Genomic DNA, 21,517 nt, shown 5'->3' with positions numbered 1-21,517 from the left:
GTCAGAGTTGGTAATTTGATTAATGACTTTACCAAGCCCTACTTTTTTTTAGTAAAAGTGTCTTACCAAGGCAGTAAAATTTTGCTAGCTCTTGATCCCATGATTTTTGATTCCTATATCAATATAGCAGTGAACTCATGGAATGAAGACAGACAGCACTTTAGAACTTTGATGTTTAATAAAGTTTAAATTTATACTAGTTTGTTGCAATGTGACATTCATTTTATGTTATAACCAATATAGTGAAAATACATTGTTGTGCGTCCATTAACAAAGCAACCAAAGATCACTAGTACTGTAAATATATGTGGACTGTTGTTCAATAAGTTAATGGATATTTGGCCAGAAAATGGATATTTTAATTTAATCTTGACACTACAAGGAATGAACTACTAAACCACATAACATAAATTGTGCTCTTTAGAATTCAGGAAATAATTCAATACAAGATAGTGACGCACACTTGGTGTTAATATGAATGAGATGGTATGTGTAGCTTTGTTACTGACAAAGGTCAGTTGTTTCTTATCCAGGGATCATTCTGCCAATGATAGTGGACAGCTGAGTCCAGTTTTGAACCATCAACGAGCTAATGACTTCTCTCAGGATCGATCAGCGACCTCTAGATTACTAAGCACCATACCCACTCTGCAACCCTGCTATAATAAACAACTCTAAAAAGTTATTAAAACTAACATGCTTTATCCTTTGAAAATGAAATGGAATAAAATGTAAAGGAAACAATACAATTAAATCATAACATATCTTTATTTTCCGAACATTTCAACAGATAAAATCGACAACAATTTTTTTATTGCACCTATATTTTCTCCCTGTTATCGAAATAACCTGTTGGTTCAAAACAAAACACACTAGAGCAAAGTTACATTCAAAAATGATAAATTCAACAACATAGTCTATAGTGACTGACATGACTAAACATGTTTTATCACAGGTTCGTTAAAAATTACTTAAAGCTAATGACTCGTCAAGTTACGTGGCTATGACATCTTCGTGGTCACGTATAATTAACAATATATATAAACAAGGGAAATGTACAATATCAAAAATTCTGTATACATTCAGTCTTGGTCCTTAAAGTAGTAATGTCGGTATCGAGTCAGCTCAGGGAATGCTGTCTCGGTAGCGTCATTTGGATCTACTTGAACAAATGCTTAGCGTAATACCAGATGCGGAAGAAGTACTCGCTGCGGCGGAGCAACGAGCCCTTGGCGTAGCAGTGGATGTCGGCATCCATGCCTGCCTCTCGCATCCACGAGGAGGTGTTCTCTGTACTGAAACTGAGTGACGGTGTGTCCTTCTCCAACAAACTACGCTCTTCCACATCGGCCTCCTCCATACCTACAAACATCACTCACATTGTACTTCAAACTTCAACTCAAAAAAGCTAACAGGTTTGCAAATTTAAATCTAATGACAATGATTTATTGACACATAACGAAAAATTGTATATGATGTATGCAAACATCATGTTCATGTTTGATTAAATCGCAGAGAAGTAAGGTACAGAGAAAACTCACTTATCCGTGCGCTTTCAGCTCCAGTACCTATGTTGTTGCCGGAAATATATTTGTGACATGCAAGGATGAGCCTGAAAGGCAAACATGTACGGAAATCCTATCTTCCAGGGTCTTCGTCTACCGTTGTCGTTGTAGTATATAATGGCAAGAGAGTGTTGGGCTTTGCCCTAGACACCGGTGACTAGTGCTAGACACCAAATAAGTGTATCATTGAGTCTCTTCTGTGAATTACTTCTCTGTGATTAAATTTAAATTCAACAATGAATAAAAATATGTAATTGAATTCAACATAAAATAAGGGCTAAAAGGTAATAGGCCTAACTGTAACCTGTTACTAATCTTAGTTAATAGTTAACAATAAAAAAAGTTTAAAAGAAATGTATATTGTTGAACGAATATTTTATTTTACCAAGTGTAATATTATTGTTGTAAATAAAGTAGCTAAGCAAACTGAGGTCAGCCTGCATGACATAAATTGTTTTTTTAAGTAGGCTGCACAATTAATTGTAAAAATAAAAAGTAAAGCCCCCCATACACGGGCAAACATGTTCGCGAGCATGTTCGTGACGGTGTTGGGGGCGAACATGCTCGCCCGTGTGTGAGCTCTGCAAGCCTTCGTACCGGCGAGCATGTTGGGCTCGGTGCTCGGCTCGTCGGACTGTTCGCATGTTCGCGAGCGTGTCCGCCAACAGGCTCGCGAACATGCTCGCCCGTGTATGGGGGGCTTTAGACGACAATTTCCAAAACTTTTATCACCACTTCAAAATACCTCTGAATACTTTTTTTTTTGCTCCCAGGACCTTTACTAAACATACATATTCATGTGATTTTATTGTCAAAACAAAATTGTATAAATTACCAATTACCACAAAGGATTGACGAAGAATTGTATTTAAAATATTTTCATACTCATGATTATCAGACAATTTTTGCGAGTATAAAATCTCACATTTTGATGTAACGTCCACTAATCCGAACCCCTCATTCCTGTACTCTATACACAGTACAGCAGTTCTTTATTGTATACTGTATTTTATTTACAGTACTGTTTATTCACCATGTTAACTACTGTATTAAATAAACACTGTATTTTACTTTATAAAACATTTTTTCACTTTTCCCAAAATAATGTTGATCAATTTTAGCCATGTTTTAGCTATTGTTATGTAAAAACAACAATATGTTCTGTAATCCGAACTATTCAATTGTCCGAACTACCCATGGTCCCAATTAGTTCGGATTAAAGAGGTTCTACTGTATTTACCTTGAAGTGGTTTTCTGCAATATATTTTATTTTATTGGTCTATTGCGTTCAGTTTTATAACTGTTGTTTTTTATAAAATCTATATTTGCATAAAATTTGATCTATAGAAATGTTTTGATCTGATATCCTGATAAATGATCATTGTTGTTTATTTTCCTAAAAGACCTTAGACACAGTTCCATACCTGTAGGCTTCTTGACCAGGAACGGTTCATCCGATTCCAGAGGATCACTGAGGCCTACTTCATTGCGAGCAAAGATTCTAACCAAGTACTCATGGTTTTCCTAGATAAAAAGACAATATATATAGTGTACATTGTTAAGGTTGATATAAAAATGAATGAATGGCAAATTGAATCAAAATTATAAAAGATACAGTATAATTCTAAATATTGCAGTTTGTTTGTACAGTCAAAGTAGTTTATTTACAGTTTAATAATATAAGTTGTTATAATTTTTTTGATAATTTTTTATAGTCATGTACAGTAGAAAAAAAACTTTGCTAGAAAGCCTTTACAGTCTGTACTAAATTTCATTGATATCGGATAATATTTTAAGTTGTCTTAATATCGCCATTCAGATCTACTAGAAAAATGCTTAGTGCAATCACAGGCTTAGTATCACCTCAGAGGTACATATATAAAATCCAATGTATGTTTGTATGTTTGTATATTTGTATGGTCTAACCATAATACATAAAAAAAAATTATATTAAAATACATAGAATTCTTGGAAAAAACGCATGGGAACCGAGTTTCCACCCCGTTACACCACTGCGTAACTCTTACTTGCAAGTCTTTGATGGTGAGTTTCTGCACTTCCGCAGACACCTGACCCACTTCCATCCACATGGTCTTCTTGACGTCGCGGATGGCAATCTTGTACCCCTCCAGCGGCGCCCCTCCATCTGTCTCGGGCACGCCCCACTCTACGATGATGGAGTTCGGACCCAAACTGCGGATCTCCAATGGATCTGTTGGTGGAGAGGGAACAGCTGTTGGACAAAAGAAATCACATTAAAGCTAGTCACAATTTTCCTCCCATCACATTGTCATACTTCTGTGGTAGGTTTTTGTGTAAAATGGCAGTGAACATAATAAAAAGTTTCGAGATTAGCGGCCACACTCCTCTTTTTTCGTGGCCTTGTGCAACCTGTTAATGTTGTGTTATAATTAAAGCATGATGATAATTGAAGCATCAATTCCTTATTGTTAGCATACATACTAGACGGTAATTATTACTAAGTTAAAAGTGTATCTTAAAAGCTTAAAACTCTGCACAATTAACTCTTAGAAAATAATGGATAAGTTTAAGAATTTTGGAGGAGGTGGTAGTAATTGATAAAAAGTTTGTATTATAACATGACCTTTTGAAGACATGCTTTAAGAGGGGGCTTTTTTGCCTAAATGGCCAATCAATTTATGGTTCTATTGGGTAGCGTCGCTGACTTCTCCAAACTACCTCACAGTATTTTCACAAAATTAAAGTCTTTTGGTGATTGACAGGTTTTCAACCAGAAGGAAGTACCACCTCCAGGAGGGAAGTCCAACGTGGTAATCTGATTCCAACAGGTTGGATTACCTTCCAAAAGGTTTTTCTACGTTCTGGTAGTTGTACTCACTGGCATGAGTCTGCAGGCTGATGACGCTGGTTGCTGCCGCAGTACTGAGCCCAATCATGTTCTCAGCGTAGATCCTGAAGTACAACTCCGACTTCTCCTTCAGATTCTCAACACAATATTGCAGATGTCCAGGGTCCAAAGTCACCACCTTGGACCACTTCTTGCTGTTGCCGTACTGCTTTTCAATTATGTATCCTGCAACAAAATACAACACATTTGTCAGCTTAAAAAAGACGACAAATCTCAAGTACATTGCAGGGTAAATTCAAAAATGAAATACTAATAAGGAGATAACAAAATGATACATTTAAAAGGTTATCTTATCTGCCCTGGAAGTTGAACCAATTAAGAAATGATCAAAATCACAGTGTTGAGTTGTCTTTCTCTTAATTATGCAGGTTGTTCCATTTCAGTGTTTTATGCAATATACAAATTAATGTTTTATAAGTACAAACCCATAATGTAATTCATAAATGTTTTTATGAAATTCTAATAATCTTCTCTCCCTAAAAATAAATAATATTACTTTAGGTATGCTAAAACAAAGAATATATATTTTATTGGGAGCTGAAAGACTTATATAAAGTAAAGTCCAACCTGAAATGTCAAAATTATTTCTACAATTGTATATTTGCTTACTTCACACCCTAAAATAAAGGTTGAAACTACAACTTAGGTTCTGAAGTTATGGTCCTCTGTATACAACATAAGAATTAATTGAGGTTCACAGCACATGGTTTTCTTTTCTAACATTTTATTTAAAAATGTTCTAACTCCTTGCACCCAATTTCGTATAATGTGGTTGTTGGCTACGACAATCTTAAGAAATGGCAATGCCGACTATAAATATGTATATTGCTCGAATGTAAAAAAAAGTAATCTTTTTTAAGAATTTATTCTTACCGGTGAGCTCAGTTCCGCCAGTGCTGGCCGGAGGCTGCCATTGTAGGGTAACACTCTTGCTGGTGATGTCGATGGCATTGAAATTAAGCGGAGCAGATGGAGGTGCTAAGACACAATATCAATGTTAGCACTCAAAAAATATATACAATGAAATGTTTATGGGGTTGGGGAAATCATCAATATGTAATTTTGACTTTAAGATAATGAAGGCAAATAAACCACTTTTACAAATGAAAATACAACTTTTTATATTTATATCATGAGCGTGACCCCATATTTATTTAAAAACAAGGAAAATTGAAACCAGTTAGGTCTGAAATTGTCATGTAATAGAATCCATTTCAAGTTATAGCTCACGAGGATATATTATTATGGTTATTTTATGATGAGCCTGAGTTAGTAAATTTTGCTAAACCCAAAAATATGAAGATTAATGTACCATTTTAAGTCATGTAACAATGCAACACATCACATCTGAACTATTGTTCCATGATCTAAACTAAGTGAATGTTTTGGGAAATACTCAAAGAGATTCATAACTGTCAAACGTCATCTTCACAGATTTCATGCTGACTTTTGCTACCAGTTCATTAGTTACACGATTAGGCTTACTTACATAGCTTCATAATTCATAGTGAACATCGATTAAACCAAAACACAAATTGAAATAAAAGTATTATGGTCCACAGACTACAACAGCTAGACAGGTATTGAATGTAGCTCTAAGATGATGGCACTGGCCTCTTCTACTGACAAGCTAGACTAAAATGTCTGTTACTTTTATGATCAGCCCTTGTACATCAGGGGTGCCCATCCCCCCCTAGACTCATGACGCACCCCCCCCCCAATTGAGCAACAGCCCCCCCCCCCCATAAATGATGTACACAACAAATGAGAAACATTATTCCCCCGCCCAGCACTATTTGTAAAACTATAAAAGAAGTTTTATAATTTTTTTCAGATATTTAAAATTCAAACCCAGTTAATCTATATCAATAAAGTTATAGTTTTGTCTGTACATTGTTCAGAATTATACATATTTTGGGTTATTTATGTTTTATACATTGAAGAAGTTGAAACATGTCTTATCTCCATTTATGTCCGTCTGTCACGGCCCAGAAGGCATTTTATGCAGCCTACTCATGGCCTACTCTAAAGAAAACTAGAGTACCGATTATGATTCTAATGGTTTAAATGTATCCACAGGATTGGCGAGAGAGTCCTTATGCCATTAAAATATGACATCACTATTTTGGAAATAAAATAACGGACGATCAAAAATACAATTTTGTGTGATTTTTCTAGTTTATTTTCTCCATGTTTACTACATACGTCATTAATTTATGAAATACTAATAATCTGTTAAGAGAACACGTTATACAGGGTGACAAAAAAGTCTGGAAACGGTTTAATATCTTTTTAACTAAATTCGTTAGAAAATTCAAACCTTTTACATCAACTTATATGTATGAAAACTACTTTTTGCAATCATTGCCATTATTTGACCTTCACCAGGGGACGGCCCACGAGGAGTAGGTACACAATCTTTAATGTAAGCATAGGTTGATATGCACATCATTTTAAAGGTCTGGTCAAGTGGAGTTCATTGCCGAAAACCGCGTCAAAAAAGGTTCATCTGTTACAAAATGGCGGCAGTTCAAAGTTGTTGCGGAATATACCTGCAGAGGCCTTAGTATTGGTAAATACTCATAGTCAACATTAGCAGGGAAATCTGAAACCCGGTTAAATTTGTTTTGAAGATTGAATACTATTATTCTATGAGCTAGTTGACTTTAAAATACAGTTTAAGCTCTCAAACTAATGTTTAATACGAGTATTTGCCCATACTAAGGCCTGTGCAGGTATATTTCACAAGAACTTTGGACAGCTGCCATTTTGTAACGGATGAACCTTTTTGGACGCGGTTTCCGGCAATGAACTCCACTTGACCAGACCTTTAAAATGATGTACATAAGATTATGTACCTACTCCTCGTGGGCCGTCCCCTGGTGAAGGTCAAATAATGGCAATGATTGCAAAAAGTAGTTTTCATACATATAATTTGATGTAAAATGTTTGAATTTTCTAACGAATTTAGTTAAAAAGATATTAGGACCGTTTCCAGACTTTTTTGTCACCCTGTATATGAAATTACGAACAGCTGTTTTGATAAAGATTCTTTTCCTAGCTGTCACTGATATGTTTACATAAATGTTCTTTAAGAATACTGTGTAGGCCCTAACCATTTCCGATCACGTTTGTAAGCAAATCCAAAACCAAGTGAGATTAATAACCGTGTGGCTTTGGCTTACATAACGGGTTTGATTTATCACGAGTACTATATGTAACTGTAAATTAAATTAAATAACTAGCCATCATCCAGGTCGGGAACCAGAGATTCTGTGTGTATCAAGTTGTACTTGAATTTGATTACAGGGAAAAGACCGTGAATCAGTGTTGTACAGGACTGGAAAACTTATCTTTCTATATAAATAAAATTAGAGTTTTATAAGTCACCTCAATTTAAGGAATTTTTTATTGCCAGAATATCCATAACGAATTGTCAGCGTCTTTCTCGATATAACGATCCTCTCTCCCTCCCTTTAGAAACATCACAGCTCCTTTGATGAAAATGAAATGGAAACAACGCTTGCGCCAACAATCGTCTGCTCCGTTATACACTTCTGTCTGCTGTGCGCTATGTTACAACAGATTTCAGATACAACAGCTGGGGAATGATGACGATATAATGCTTAGTACACTGTGATTGAGTGATAACCATGGTACCTTTAGTAACCCCAACAGCACAATGGGCTTGCTGGGAACTTGTTCCAAGTCCATTGGCCCAAGTTCCCAAGCCTGGTTTAGACTCAGGGACCAAAGTCTGTAGGCTTGGTTTTGACTTGTTTTAGAGACCGAAGTTGGCAGTTGTTCAACTTGTTATGGGTTTGGCTCCCCAAGTCCAACCCAAGTCCCAACCCCAAACCTACAGTGAACTCATGGGCACAAACCCACTCTAAGCTTGGAATGATGGATACAAAATGGGTCTAATGGATTAAGCAGGCTCATTATGGACTTGTTCGGGACTTGGAGACCCAAGCCCAATTTTAGTAGGCTCATATTGGACTTGGCTTAGACTCATATTGGAATTGGTTTTAGCACATTTTAGACTTGGGCAAACAAGCTCACACTGATAAATTAAACAGACTCATTATGGACTTGTTCGGGACTTGGAGACCCAAGCCCGCTTTTAGTAGGCTCATATTGGACTTGGCCTAGACTCATATTGGAATTGGTTTTAGCACATTTTAGACTTGGGCAAACAAGCTCACACCTATAGACTCATACTCAGAACTTGGTACGAACGAAGTTTTATATACTTCAATTACTGTCATGATCAGAGATAATAATAATTATTATTATTATTATAGGCTATAGTAATAGTAATATAATTTATACCTATTTAACATATAAGCTGTTTCACACCATTCATTTGCTAGCCCACATTTTTTCTTATAATTAATTTTTTACCAAGAAAGATTTATGATAAAATGAAGCCTATTTTATGAGTGATCTTGAAAAAATATTGGTTATATATGAGGTTTAGAAAGCAAGACATTCACATTTCAAGACAATTTATTAATATAATAAATACAATGCCCACTATCTTCCACTTCACCTTCAACTTCTTTTCTGAACCCATCAACTCCACCGCCTGCTTCAGAAGATCTATAAAAAATACAATTGCATTAGAATTATTTGGTTTATTAAAATTTATAATTTAAATCATTTTTCATTATTTTTATTTGTTATTATAGTTATTTGATTATTTGGAATTTGTTGGTGTTGCAAACACAGGGTGTTAACTTACCTTTGTTTTTAAAATTGTTATCAAACTTTTATTTCTTACTATTTTACTTTTATACGTAAACTAATGGTTTGGCCTGTTTTTATCTGTAGACTAGGTTAAGGCATTGACTATAATGGTTAAGGTTAAACACAAATTTTGGCACTGTTCTGTTGAGTTCAGCAGTAGACGTTGTCGATTCAGTGAAGCGCTGAGTATGTCAAAGGTTAAAGCACAAAAGGTTTAGGCTATAAACAAAATTCTACGGGTTCTTGATGCAATGAAATTAATTGTTTGCTTAACTTAGCTTACTTATATCATCATAGACTAACCAACACAAGTATATTTTTTATCAATGGAGTTTAAATCTTACCTTTACAGGAATCCCTTAATTCTTCTTTGCTTCGTCTTGGTATCAAAACCATAAACAAAACTCACAACTAGTAACGAAACGAGTAACTCACAACACCAGAACTAGATAAGTGAGAACTGACAACTGAGAGTGAGGAAGTCTAAATCCAACAAAAATGGTGGTTCAGCACAAAGAAACAGGTTTTAGGAGCGTTCTGGGTAGGGGTGGAGGGAAAATTCTTTTGTCATATGGCACTGCTCACTTTAGACTCACATGAACAAGCTTGTCGTGGGTCTGGTTAGGTGTTTAAATTGTGGACTTGGCCAACCAGGTTATATATGTAAATAAAACAAGTTTAGTTTTGGTGCATTCACACAAGTTCACTTAACCAAAGCTGTTTTAAATTTGTTGTGGGTTCCAAACTCCAAGTTTGTCATACCAATTCAGAAATATGTAAAAACCAAGTTTGGTCCAAGCTCACGTGCTGTCTGGGAAGGCTGTGATTGGCCAATGAGTAGGTCTAAATATGGCGACTTGTTGAATTTGTGTATGTATTGAAGAGAAACCTATTAATGAACAGAAGAACAAAGAAAGAGAATAACAAGATTGTTCTCGTTACATTCTTTTTTTAAGAGTGTTTTAATTATCTCTAAATATAATTTTACACTTTTTTATTACTTATCTATCAATTCCTATGCTGTGATACAGCATCGGTAGCCTATCTGTCTATCATGAGCAGTACCTTATAACACACTTTCTAAAGGTTCCTTTAATATTTACGTTATTTATAGCAATGTAATGTTTGGCTAGTGATTAGTTGAGTTTGAGTTAGCTACAATTTTAAACGTTGCCGTTTGTACAACTGAACCAAGATAAATGATTTGAAATTTACAATAATAATGATTGTGCAATATTGAATTTTGTTTATAAAAATGTAAATCGTGACTTAATGGCTGTTTACAGCGTTTTAATGAGTTTGTCATCTGTTTTTATACTATATTGGATTAACCTATTTTTCATTCCCCCCTCTCCCTATTAACTCAGGTAATCGAGTATACACAATAGTGTAAAGTATTGTAGCCTATGCTACTTGCTACTTGATTGTATTTTAACGAGCTTTATGTCAACAAAGCGTTCTGCTGTGTGGTGTAGCTGGACGTGTCTGTACCATGCGTTATCTTTTATCTATCACAGCAGTTTAGCTATCCCGTGCGCTCCCTCGCTTAGAAGATCTCACGTCTTGCTAATCTTAAATAATAACTTTCTACACGAATCCTAAACTATCCTAAAATCCTATTTTAACTAATTTAATTCAATAATATAACTATTGTCATTAATTATCCACTTTCTATCTGGCGATTTCGTAATGTATTTTGGATTTTCGTCACGTTGAACACTGTTGCAATTAACTTTAGCCCCCCCCCATTTGAATTTTTTGAGCCCCCCCCCAAGAATTTCAATGACGCAGTCTGCGTCACGGCCCCCCCTTGTGGGCACCCCTGTGTACATAAAGCTACCAAATACAACTTACAATATGTTCCGGGTTTCACTGGAGGGTATATGCCAAGCAAAGCGTAAAGAGCTTGCTCAGTCAGCTCGTTCATTCCTGTAGTCAGCAAATTAAGCAGACACAACATGTTAGTTGAAGCATTAAAAGCATAAGCGTTACATGAGAGCAAGTTTTGATTTCCAATATATTATTTTAACGTTTTTGCTGTTTTCTTATACAAATATTGGAATTGATACAAGAAGACTGCATTGTATTATGGGTTTTAAAAGTATATTTTTCCAAAGTCAAGCAAGTAAGAGTAAAAAATAACAGTAAAAACTAAAAAGCAAACAAAAAATGAGTGTAAAATAAGAATTATTGTTGTTGGAAAGCAAGAGCCAATGAATTGTAACAACTAAGTAAAAGCAGCTTAACTACTGGGTAACCAACCTAAAGAATATCCACATAACTAGTTAATTATTTAAACCTAATAATGGTGCAAGTATAGCAAAAAATACCAAATTATTCAACTGAATACTAACCTTCAAATACTACAAAAGTTTTGATTCCAAACAAATAATTTAGAATCAATTGATCTTGTTTTAATCATGAGGGAGAATACAAAAATTAAAGGTATGTGTAGAAAAACATTTACATTCATCAATGAGGTATGTGGTTCCACTAAATACTTTGGTTTATAACATTAACAGGAAATGCATAGCTTTAGAACCATGCAAAGCATTAAGTAGGCAAATACAAGCTACTGCTTCTGAATATAATAATAAATAACACTACCAAAGCAGAATAGTGTCAACAAGCCATTATACAAGCATCAATTACAAAGCAGAAAAATCTATTTCCATTGTTTAACTGTTTTTACATCAAATTGTAAAGACAAGTTTTATTTAGCAAAACACTAATTATTGTTACTTGCATCAAAGCGTACCAAAATAAAAACAAAAAAAAAGTTAGGATTTAATGAACTGAAAAAACTTAAGTCTTATAGTAGACTCTCTCTAGTCTAGTCTCAGTTCATTTGGCCCTCCGATGGTCCAGTCAGCCTCTAAAGGATGTATTCACCAAGTGTGTGTGGATGGTAACCGAACCACTTTGGCAAGTCTTTTGAACTTATGTATACAATTGTCATAGGTGGTTTTAATTTAGATAGGTACTTAGTGAGCATTAATGTATACCAATAGAATACCTCCAGCAAATTTCTTGTCCAATCAAGGGTCCGATTGAGTCGCCCAGGCTACAGAGAGTCTACCGTTTCATAATAATTATTGTGAATTGCCTTAAGAGGTTTGTCATCACTTTATCGTTGTAATTTGTTTACTTTGAGATACTACTTAGCGCAAGCCTACCCATTCTTATAAATAAATGTAAAGTGAACTTACTGATTTTGCGTCCGGCCACAATCGGGTCCTCACTGATGTAGGGTTCGCTGTCTCCCTCTTTGTTACGAGCCACGATCTTGAATGTGTAGGCAGAGTTAAGCACCAGATTTGACACACTGAGTGAAAGTTCCGTAGTGGTTCCTGGTCACAGTTATGGTACAGTTAACATCGTCAAATTATACTACCGATGTTTGGAGTAAGCAACATTCTTTAGAGTCTACCTTAGTTTCTTATGACACTAGGCTGTAGTCCAGAGCCGTTTTACACACTACCCTGAGGCCAGAGGGTTACGACATCATCACATAGCTGAGATCACTGGAGTCTGTCGGGATTTGAACCCTGGACCTCAGGTACCAAAGCCCAAGGTCCAAAGGTGCTCTACCTCTAGCCTAGATCGAATCCACAAAAATAAGGTAAGGTAAAGTAAAAATCACAAAATGGTGGAAATATTTTCTAACCAATGTTCTAACCCTTGTACCCACAAATATAGAAAATTTAGTTTTGGTTAGACATTGGTAATTACCTAGTGACTCCCAGGTGCGTTTGGATGTGTCCTTGCGATGGACCGTGTAGTCGATTACTGGGGTGCCCCCGTCATCCTCGGGCGGCTGCCATGATATCGTACAAGACGTCTCCGTCATGCCAGTGGCCTCCAGCGGGCCCCGGGGCGGCGAGGGCTTGTCTGAAAAGATAATTGGAGGTGATAAAATGGACAAAGGTTTTACTAACCAAAATTGTATTCAATGTTGAATATTAAATCATTATTAGGGTTTAATAGAAAATTATCAAACCAAAAGTGTTATGGACTAAAATAAAATACTAGACGTCCTAATATATTCTCGGATTCAAATAACCAAAAATAATAACTAGTAAATAAATAGGTTGTGTTACCTTTTACCGTTGTCAATCATTCTCTTATCATATTTCCAATGACAATAGTATAGAGGACTTAAGATTAGATTGCTTCATTGCAGAATTTTCCATCTTACTTGTCAACATCGTTTACGATGATGAAAGTGTAGAACCATAAGAATTGACGACCGTCAAAGGTAACATAATTATAAATAAATTTCAATACAAAAGCAATTATACAAATAAAACCAAAATCAAACACCATTTCTTCCTGTCCATTTAGAATAACTTATGAATCTTTTAACTTTTCCTGATTTCATAAATAATTGTTCATTTTACTTATTTCTTTTCTTTTCTAATATCTTTTGTAGAAAACAAAAATGTTAGGCCTATGTTTTTGGACACAATATTAGAAGAGATTGATGTGCATGTAAACAGAAAAAAATAATCTGATGATGGTAATGTGAGGTGGAGAAACAGTTTTTCTGACAAACTGTTAAACTAGGGCTGCAAAAGGTTCTGCTGTAGGTGAGTTACAGGCTACTCACTGAAGTAAGTCCGGACAACGACGGCCTCACTAGTTAGAGGCTCTGATGATCCAATCGAGTTGATGGCAAACACTCTAAACATGTACTCTGTGTTCTCAATAAGCTTTTGTAGAGAGTGAGTGGTCGTTTTACCATCCACCTCAGCTGCCTGTAACAATAAATAATACAGTTCAAACACCATATGCACATGATAATTTACAGGACTAAAACTATAAAAGGAAGCTCAGAAGGAAGAAGGACACTTTAAGCGGAAGAAAAGTGAGCTAAAACCTCCATATTATGTTTCAATGGACAACCAGGAAATGTAAAGTAATTAAGTTGTGTAATTAATTGTTTAATTATGTATCTTGCAAACCAATATATTTTCAAAGCACTTAACTGTATTATAATTACATTTTTCAACCATTAAAAGAAAAGTTTTCTTTATGAAAAGTCAACCCCAACTTAATTAGCGTAGATAGGCATATACTTTTCGTACCCTAGTCCATATCTGCTTGGTCGCCTCACACTTCTCCAACAAGTACTTTGTAAGATCCAAGCCTCCATTGTCTAGAGGAGGCAACCATGACACGGTGATGGAGTCACTGGTGATGTTACTAAACTTGACTGGACCTTCTGGCCTGCCTGGCTTTTCTGCAATATTAAACAAATCATTTAGTATAAAAGTGTAGGTCGGTAAATTAAATCTCAAAGGTAGAACAGTCACCATACAAGTAAGGTTTAAAGTTGAGAAGTAAATATTTGAACTATATGAACAATACTCACCTTCTAGAGAATAAATTATTAAAATTTTGAATCTAGGAGGTACATAGTAAGTCAAATTATAGAGATATTTATTGCATATGACTTTATAAAAAGAGACGGTGATCATAGAGGTTTCTGTATCACTGATGATGAAGTAAGATATATTCTACTGAACGTTTGAAAAAATAAGAATACTTCTCTTAATAGATCCAAGTTTTCTAAAGTAAGATTACATTATGTTAATAAACTTATGAAATATTTGCCACTAGTTTCATATAGGCCTACTACAAAACTATTAAAAAGTAAAATTAATTATCTGACCATGTGAAAGTCTATATAAATTATTAACCCCACTAGGGAAGGTGAGCCCCCCTACCCACACTAACCTACGACTCTGAGAGTAAGGTCTGCCGTAGCTTCTCCAGCTATGTTGGAGGCTCGCACTGTGTATCTGCCAGTATCTGCTCTCTCTACACTGTAGATGGCAATGGTGGTGGTTGTCTCATCAATGAATATCTGCCAATAACAGAGAAGTTAATTTGCTGTGGCGATAGCTCACTCACTATTGGAAGACCCATAAGAATTTTGTAGTGCGTAATAAGAAAACACATTTTCAGTCTCCACATGATTATGAATGTTGTAAGTCTTTCTGATGCAACAAAGATTGCATAAAGAGGAGACATATGTTTTTGTTTATATTTATCTATACATGTACAAATACAACCTATAGCTTGAAGGGGCTTGAACCATAGATTGGACATACTCATCCTTAGCTAAAGACAGGCATAAGGATATCAAGCAGGTTTTAAATTCAACAATAGGAAGGGAATTATACTTAAGGTAATCATAGTCAATGGTTGAAACTACCACAAACTAGTCAATTACAGTAGAGTTTTGCTATTCCGAACCCCGCTATTTCAAATATCCGCCTATTCCGAACCAAAGATTCAAAATGTATATTTTCTTTTTCATTATGTTAGTACAACGCTAATGTAAAATAGAGAACATTTTTTACAGTCACAGAGACATTATCATCATCTCCAGCAATTGGGGCAAAATCGTGAACATCATCGGCAATTGCAATCATATACTATTTCAGAAATACACTTATTCCAAATTCCTGTTAAGCTGAACAGGGTTTGGTCCCAGTTAGTTCAGAATAGCGGGACTCTACAGGATGAAAATAACACTAATATTTACAGTGAATTATCCCCAAGAACTAGTGATCTAAGTCCAACAACAATGTTGTTTTCAACCACCATACATTCTGTCTGTTACCTTAACTCTCTTGTCCGAGATGATAGTTTCCCCGTCCTTCTCCCAGGTAATGTCTGGGCGGGGGAAGCCACTGAATGTGACTTCGGGCTTCCACTGGGTAGCCAAGGTGAGTCTCTGGTCTTGGACTGCCTCGGGCACTTCCAGCTTGGGCACATCTGGTACACAATACAACATACAGAGGACTGCCATTGAAGATTGTAAGCTTTAAAAGCTTGGTTTTAATATGGCTTTGAGTACGGGACTCAAAAGCATGAATTTTGCATAAAAAGATTTCTTTTCTCTTACAGACTTTTTATTCCAAGAGAAAAAAAGATTCAAACAGAAAATAATCAAGTGGTTTTCATAGAGGGAGTACAACAATGTGAAATGTTTTCATGTGATTGACCTATCATAAAGTTTTCTAAATTGGTGGAGCTGGAGTCTAAGGCAGGCACTGATCACCAAATCACTATATTATCAAATAACTAAAAACCACCTGCCATTAGCTTTATTGATTTTGAATGTAGGTTTCCAGGAGAAAAGTCTTGCATTCTAACTGTTAAACTAGACACGATAGAAACAGAGTATGGTGTAATTCCTGTTCTACACTGTTTTCCAACACTTGTGTTTTGTTTTTTAACTTTCTAAACTTAATGCTCTTGTATTATGTTTATACAACATACAGTACACAGCTCACTACATTAGCTGTAAGATTGTTTACAAAAAATATACTGACATGACAACATGTCTTGAAGATGTCAGAAGACAACACGACTATGACTACAATAGTAGAGGAAAAAATAAAAAAAACTAAAACTTACCCAAACAGTAAATTGAAAAAAAAATACATGGGATAACGTAATACAAAACTGAAAAATCTTAGCCATATATATTTTAATGATCCGACGCTATAAAAATAGTTAACAAAGTTATGTCTCAGGTGTTTTTTTATTGTGTGGGAAGGGATTTTACATTTACTAGCTGATGGGTTGATGGGATGACCTACCTTGTACCAGCAGTTTGCAGGTCGTCTCAGCAGTTCCAGCCGAGTTGGATGCTTTACAGCCGTAAGTGCCAGCATGGTTCTCACTGGCTTTCTCCATACTGTACGTAGCCACACGGTTCTCGTAAGTCATCTTCTTGGACTTTGGTATTGGCTTTCCGTTGCGATACCTGATATTGCATAGTTTGGTTATATTTAATTGTTTCACCATTAGATAAAATCACAATTTATCAAACAAACTAATAATTGAGTTGATCTTAAAAAACTTATTAACTTAGCAAATGTATATCTACCAGTTGCCTTAAAAAATATAAATCTGTGAAATGTCAATGCCCTTTTATCAAACACAACATAAATAAATAAATAGTATGCCAAGTTTATCTAAAGTTTATCAAGTTTATATAAAGGGAGAAATTCTTTCAATTTTATTGATTGAACACCAAGCAAATTGTGAGAGTTTAAAAATCAACTAAACAACATATTTTGTTCAGACAACAACATATGACTCATCTATTGTTGCTTCCAATTTTGAAGTATTAAAACATTTAAATTGTTTTAATTATTTTATTTCTGGGTCTAATAAAAATATGTAAATTAGAATACCTTAAAAAGGTAATGTAAAGTAAGGTATTATTAAATTTTTATCACAAATTCCCACGCCTTACACTACTGGTATAGAGAGAGAGAGGATACTATAACCCTAGACCTCCAAACCAACTTGTCAAATATATTTAATCTACTGAAACAACCATTGATTATTTACCACTTGATCTCCGGCAGTGGTGTTCCTCCGACTACACACTGGAGAGTGATGTTCTGGTTCAGGCCTACTGTGGTGTCCTGGAGGTGTTCCTGTATCACCGGGGGCTCTGCAGCTACAGGTGTTGTGATCCTTACGTACTTAGTGCTGGGAGACTTGGGTCCTCGGCCCACCTGAGAGCAAATGGTTGTACATCAATTTAACAAGCACGACAGCATTTATCTAAATATCAATCTACCGCAGAAGGAATTTGAAATTTATTCATGAGCTTATGGCTTTACTTGCATAGCTTTAATACATAATTTAGCCTTAGAGAAAACATTTAACCAGCATTAACACATTCTAGATATTGTTGATTTCACACTTGAGTATGTTGACCTTAAAAATATTGAGGGACGGAGGTTTTGAGCAGAAAGTGGGAAACTCCAATTGAACAATCTTAATAGAGGATCTATAAACAGATTATTGCCCATGACCCAAAATTTGTTTCTTTGTGGGAGCCAAAAAATGTATAATGTAAACCCCATTGACTAAAATTTAATTGTAAAAGTTTTTTCCACAAGTAAAGAAACTGTAATAGCTAGATGTCTCTATCTAAACCTACAAATTGGTGACCATCTCAAGGTTTAGCATAATTTCAACCATTTATAAAACAAAGATTGATTGTTAGTCAATGTACCCTTGGTAGAATTTCATACATACAAGTATTTTTAAAGTGACTTTGGTACCCTGTAGGGAAGAGAGGTTTCCTTTTAATGGATCATTTGATAATTTCCCTTTACATGTCTGGTATTTGAACAGTAGCCCCAATATTTATCCTTTTAATTTCAAATTTGCACATCCACATAGGCTTTACGCCTGTGCATGTAACGTATCCAGCTTAGCAAGTGGCTAGCCAATACAGTACAAGGGGATACAGTACTGATAAAAAATATTGTCAGGTAACAGGATTTGAACCCACAACATCACTTGGGCCCAAAGTATCTGTAACAACTGAGTCACTGACTTGCCTAGGCATATTTAGATAGCAAAAGTAAACATGTGACGTCTACTAATAATCTTTGGAAAAATAAAAACTACAATCTAGGTGCAACTAGGTAAAAAGTTGTGGTCATGAGAAAACTTTCATAAAATATTCTGGTTGGTTGCAACCCTGTCTGGTGGTAGCTAAACAATTTAAATTATTTAACACATCTAAAATTATCAATATCCAAAGTGCAGTGACTCACTTCATTCTCAGCAGAGACTCTAAACATGATCTCAGCATCATGAGTCAAGTTGGTAACTTTGTGGGTGGTGGTTGTGATGGTCTCTTGTACTTCATGCCACTCCATGAACTCCTCCTTGTCATGGAACTCCAGGATGTATCTGGTGATGGGGGAGTTGCCGTCCTGCTCCGGAGCCTTCCAGTGGAGTGTAACGGAGTCATCAGTCACCTCCAAGATGTCTGGAGTACCAGGCTCTCCGGGAACCTCTGTACATGACAGACATGTTACAGCATGAGTTCTAGCATGATTTGGAGTTCAATGCAAGTATGTAATATAATTGATTAAATAAATGTGAAGAAAGCAAAACAGATGTGTCTAATTTGACGACAACATGAGAATTATAATTAGTTTATTTGTTTTACTTTTTTTTAAGAGAACTGCAAGGTAAAATTATTCTTGCAAAAATTTGTAAATATAATTTGAAGTTAGCTGTTTTAGTTCATATAGTGCACTTACGCATAATGATCAGCGTCATTTCTGCAAACGCTTCTCCAATAGTGTTCTTGAGACGAAGTGTGTAAGACCCGACATCCACCTCCTCCACTTTCTTGATTGTCAGAGAAGCTGACTCTTCAGATATTGTGTAGTCAACCTGTAAAAAGAATAAGAAATAATTACAAAAAATATGTTTATACATCAATTAGCTATGTAAAACTTCACCCAAAGAAGATTAAACAACTTGGTAAAATATTATTGATTTATATACACCTACATATTGCTGTAGCTTTATTATTCCAAATGTAAAGTAGAACACGCCAAGATCTATATTTTATTAACTCGTGCAGACGCATGGACCTGGTTGAGTGTTTTCAAGTACTGAACGTGTTTACTGGTATCAGGTCCTAAAACTTGTACAGCAAAACTATGGGTCATACAAAGTTAAATTTAAGCTTTACTTTTCCGACTCTTCAGAATCAAATATCTCTACAAGAGAGGTTTCCTTTCTTTATACCTCTGACAAAACGTTCTCCATAGCTTTCTTTAAAGACAAATCTTATGTGTCTACACATCCACTGACCTTCTTGCTTTTCTTGATGAGAGTTCCGTTGACGGTCCACTCATCAGTGGGAGGAGGGGAGGCTGTAAACTTGACCTCAATCGTGACATCTTCACCCTTCTTTACCTTGTATTCCTTGGGCGCCTCCTTGATCCTGGGAGCAATCTCGATCTCTGTAAAAATAACAAGATCATTTGATGAAGAATCATTAACGGTAATAAAATCTTTTCAAATTTTCATCTAGAAAATGTGAGATAGACCTAACCTAGGCTAGCTTGGTGTGGAGTGGTACCAGCTACAACTAATTTGAGTTGTAGCTGGTTACAACTAACCTAATTAAATTTAAAATATCTGTAGCCAAGTGGCCTGTGTCAAATCTTTAAAGTTCATTTCTTGCATCATCCTCTTAAAGTCAACTCTAGCCTTCTTAAACTAATTAGCGCTGCTTCATCTGGGTTTTTAATTTGAGTTAACTCAACCTGTAATGCACGTAAAGAGAAGTCTTTCACTACGAATCCTCTTTTGTAATGAAAATGATTGTTTGAATTTCAGCCCATAGTCCCATGATCTGAGAACCATCCCCACTTAAATTTCTAGGAGTTGCACTTTATTGAAATGTACTTGCATACTTGCATGAAAATTTGTTATCTATTGATATATTACAGTAAATTTGGTTCCTGACTTTTGACGTCTTGGGATACTTACTTTCCACTTTCAGTTTTGAAGATGTTTTAACATTGAAGGCAGTGCATGCAATCTCCGTTTGGTCCTCTGTAGTAACCTTCTTAATGGTTAGCTTGTGGACCGCCCCATCTGCCTCAATGATGTACCTATTTGATGGTTTAATTTCTTTTCCTTTCCTGAAATCAACAACGTTTCTTGTTTTAATGTGTTTGGGAGGGTGAAGATTCGTTCAGAGCAGACTAACACGTTTACAGGATATGTTTTCGTTCACCCAATATCTCAAAACAATAACAAGGACTTAAATATCTTACAAGATTCTCAAAACAAGGTAAAATAATGTATATTCTTGATAAAATGTTTCACTACTTATATCGATTCGCTAAGAGATTGCTTAATTTTGATGGTAGGTCCCACCAATCAAAGTGCTGTTAATTTTTGTCACCAGGAAATGACCTCGTAGTTGAATTAGCAAAGATAGTGGCTAAATAACTTACAATTGACCTCTATCTTTGCCAATTCAATTACACAATCATCATTACACCCTGTTTAAAGGTTGGTAAGAATTTTTTTTATTTTTGTAGGATACCAGAAAATTCTGGTGCAAATCTCTGTTTAGCATTGAAATTAAAATAATTTAAAAACAATGTATTTATAGTACAAAAAAATATTTAGATAGTCCATTTTGGACTTTTACATTAATGTATTAATACATGTTTGGTTGTTATTTATTACTATACTTTTGAGTTTTTAGTAGCAAAAATTGTTTTTTAAAATTTACACTGGGTATCTTGGTGTGCTATTTTGTGATTTTTAGACAAAAACATTGTGACAACAATTATTTGGACAGCAAGGTATGTTTATACTTACTTAAGCCATTTAACCTCAACTGGGCGTGACAGCTCGACTGTGAACACTGCGTCGGAGTTGAGTGGTACTGTAGTGACGTCAGGCAGTCTGGTGATGAACTCCACCAACGGTTCTAAAACACAAC

The 21,517-nt window shown here is 35.4% G+C and overlaps 1 protein-coding gene and 1 long non-coding RNA gene across 2 annotated transcripts in view; both read right to left on the bottom strand.

Annotated features, from left to right (window-relative positions):
* Nucleotides 1–749: 749 nt before the first annotated feature.
* The window catches only part of LOC128995652 (titin-like), an 86,467-nt gene continuing 65,699 nt past the window's right edge, over nt 750–21,517 (bottom strand). The window contains exons 19-37 of the mRNA XM_054420669.1: nt 21,394–21,505; nt 20,548–20,702; nt 19,864–20,015; nt 19,302–19,437; nt 18,807–19,051; nt 17,581–17,750; nt 16,821–16,987; nt 15,836–15,990; nt 14,944–15,073; nt 14,292–14,446; nt 13,814–13,961; nt 12,937–13,095; nt 12,414–12,554; nt 11,059–11,133; nt 5,329–5,433; nt 4,426–4,620; nt 3,593–3,798; nt 2,990–3,089; nt 750–1,362 (exon numbers count right to left, since the gene is read on the bottom strand). Coding sequence (XP_054276644.1) covers nt 1,160–1,362; nt 2,990–3,089; nt 3,593–3,798; nt 4,426–4,620; nt 5,329–5,433; nt 11,059–11,133; nt 12,414–12,554; nt 12,937–13,095; nt 13,814–13,961; nt 14,292–14,446; nt 14,944–15,073; nt 15,836–15,990; nt 16,821–16,987; nt 17,581–17,750; nt 18,807–19,051; nt 19,302–19,437; nt 19,864–20,015; nt 20,548–20,702; nt 21,394–21,505 — 2,909 coding nt within the window. The 3' untranslated portion in view covers nt 750–1,159. The remainder of the gene's footprint in view (nt 1,363–2,989; nt 3,090–3,592; nt 3,799–4,425; nt 4,621–5,328; nt 5,434–11,058; nt 11,134–12,413; nt 12,555–12,936; nt 13,096–13,813; nt 13,962–14,291; nt 14,447–14,943; nt 15,074–15,835; nt 15,991–16,820; nt 16,988–17,580; nt 17,751–18,806; nt 19,052–19,301; nt 19,438–19,863; nt 20,016–20,547; nt 20,703–21,393; nt 21,506–21,517) is intronic.
* LOC128994760 (uncharacterized) lies at nt 8,947–10,833 on the bottom strand. Its single transcript, XR_008490915.1, has 2 exons — nt 9,549–10,833; nt 8,947–9,057 (listed from the first exon to the last, which is right to left on the bottom strand). It is a non-coding gene; the product is annotated as an uncharacterized LOC128994760 (long non-coding RNA).

The sequence above is a fragment of the Macrosteles quadrilineatus genome, unplaced genomic scaffold, assembly GCF_028750875.1.
Source record: "Macrosteles quadrilineatus isolate MER2022 unplaced genomic scaffold, UCM_ALF_1.0 Scaffold_5__1_contigs__length_97177068, whole genome shotgun sequence".
In the NCBI taxonomy this organism is placed as follows: domain Eukaryota; kingdom Metazoa; phylum Arthropoda; class Insecta; order Hemiptera; family Cicadellidae; genus Macrosteles; species Macrosteles quadrilineatus.
This window is presented reverse-complemented; position numbering and strand designations above follow the sequence as displayed.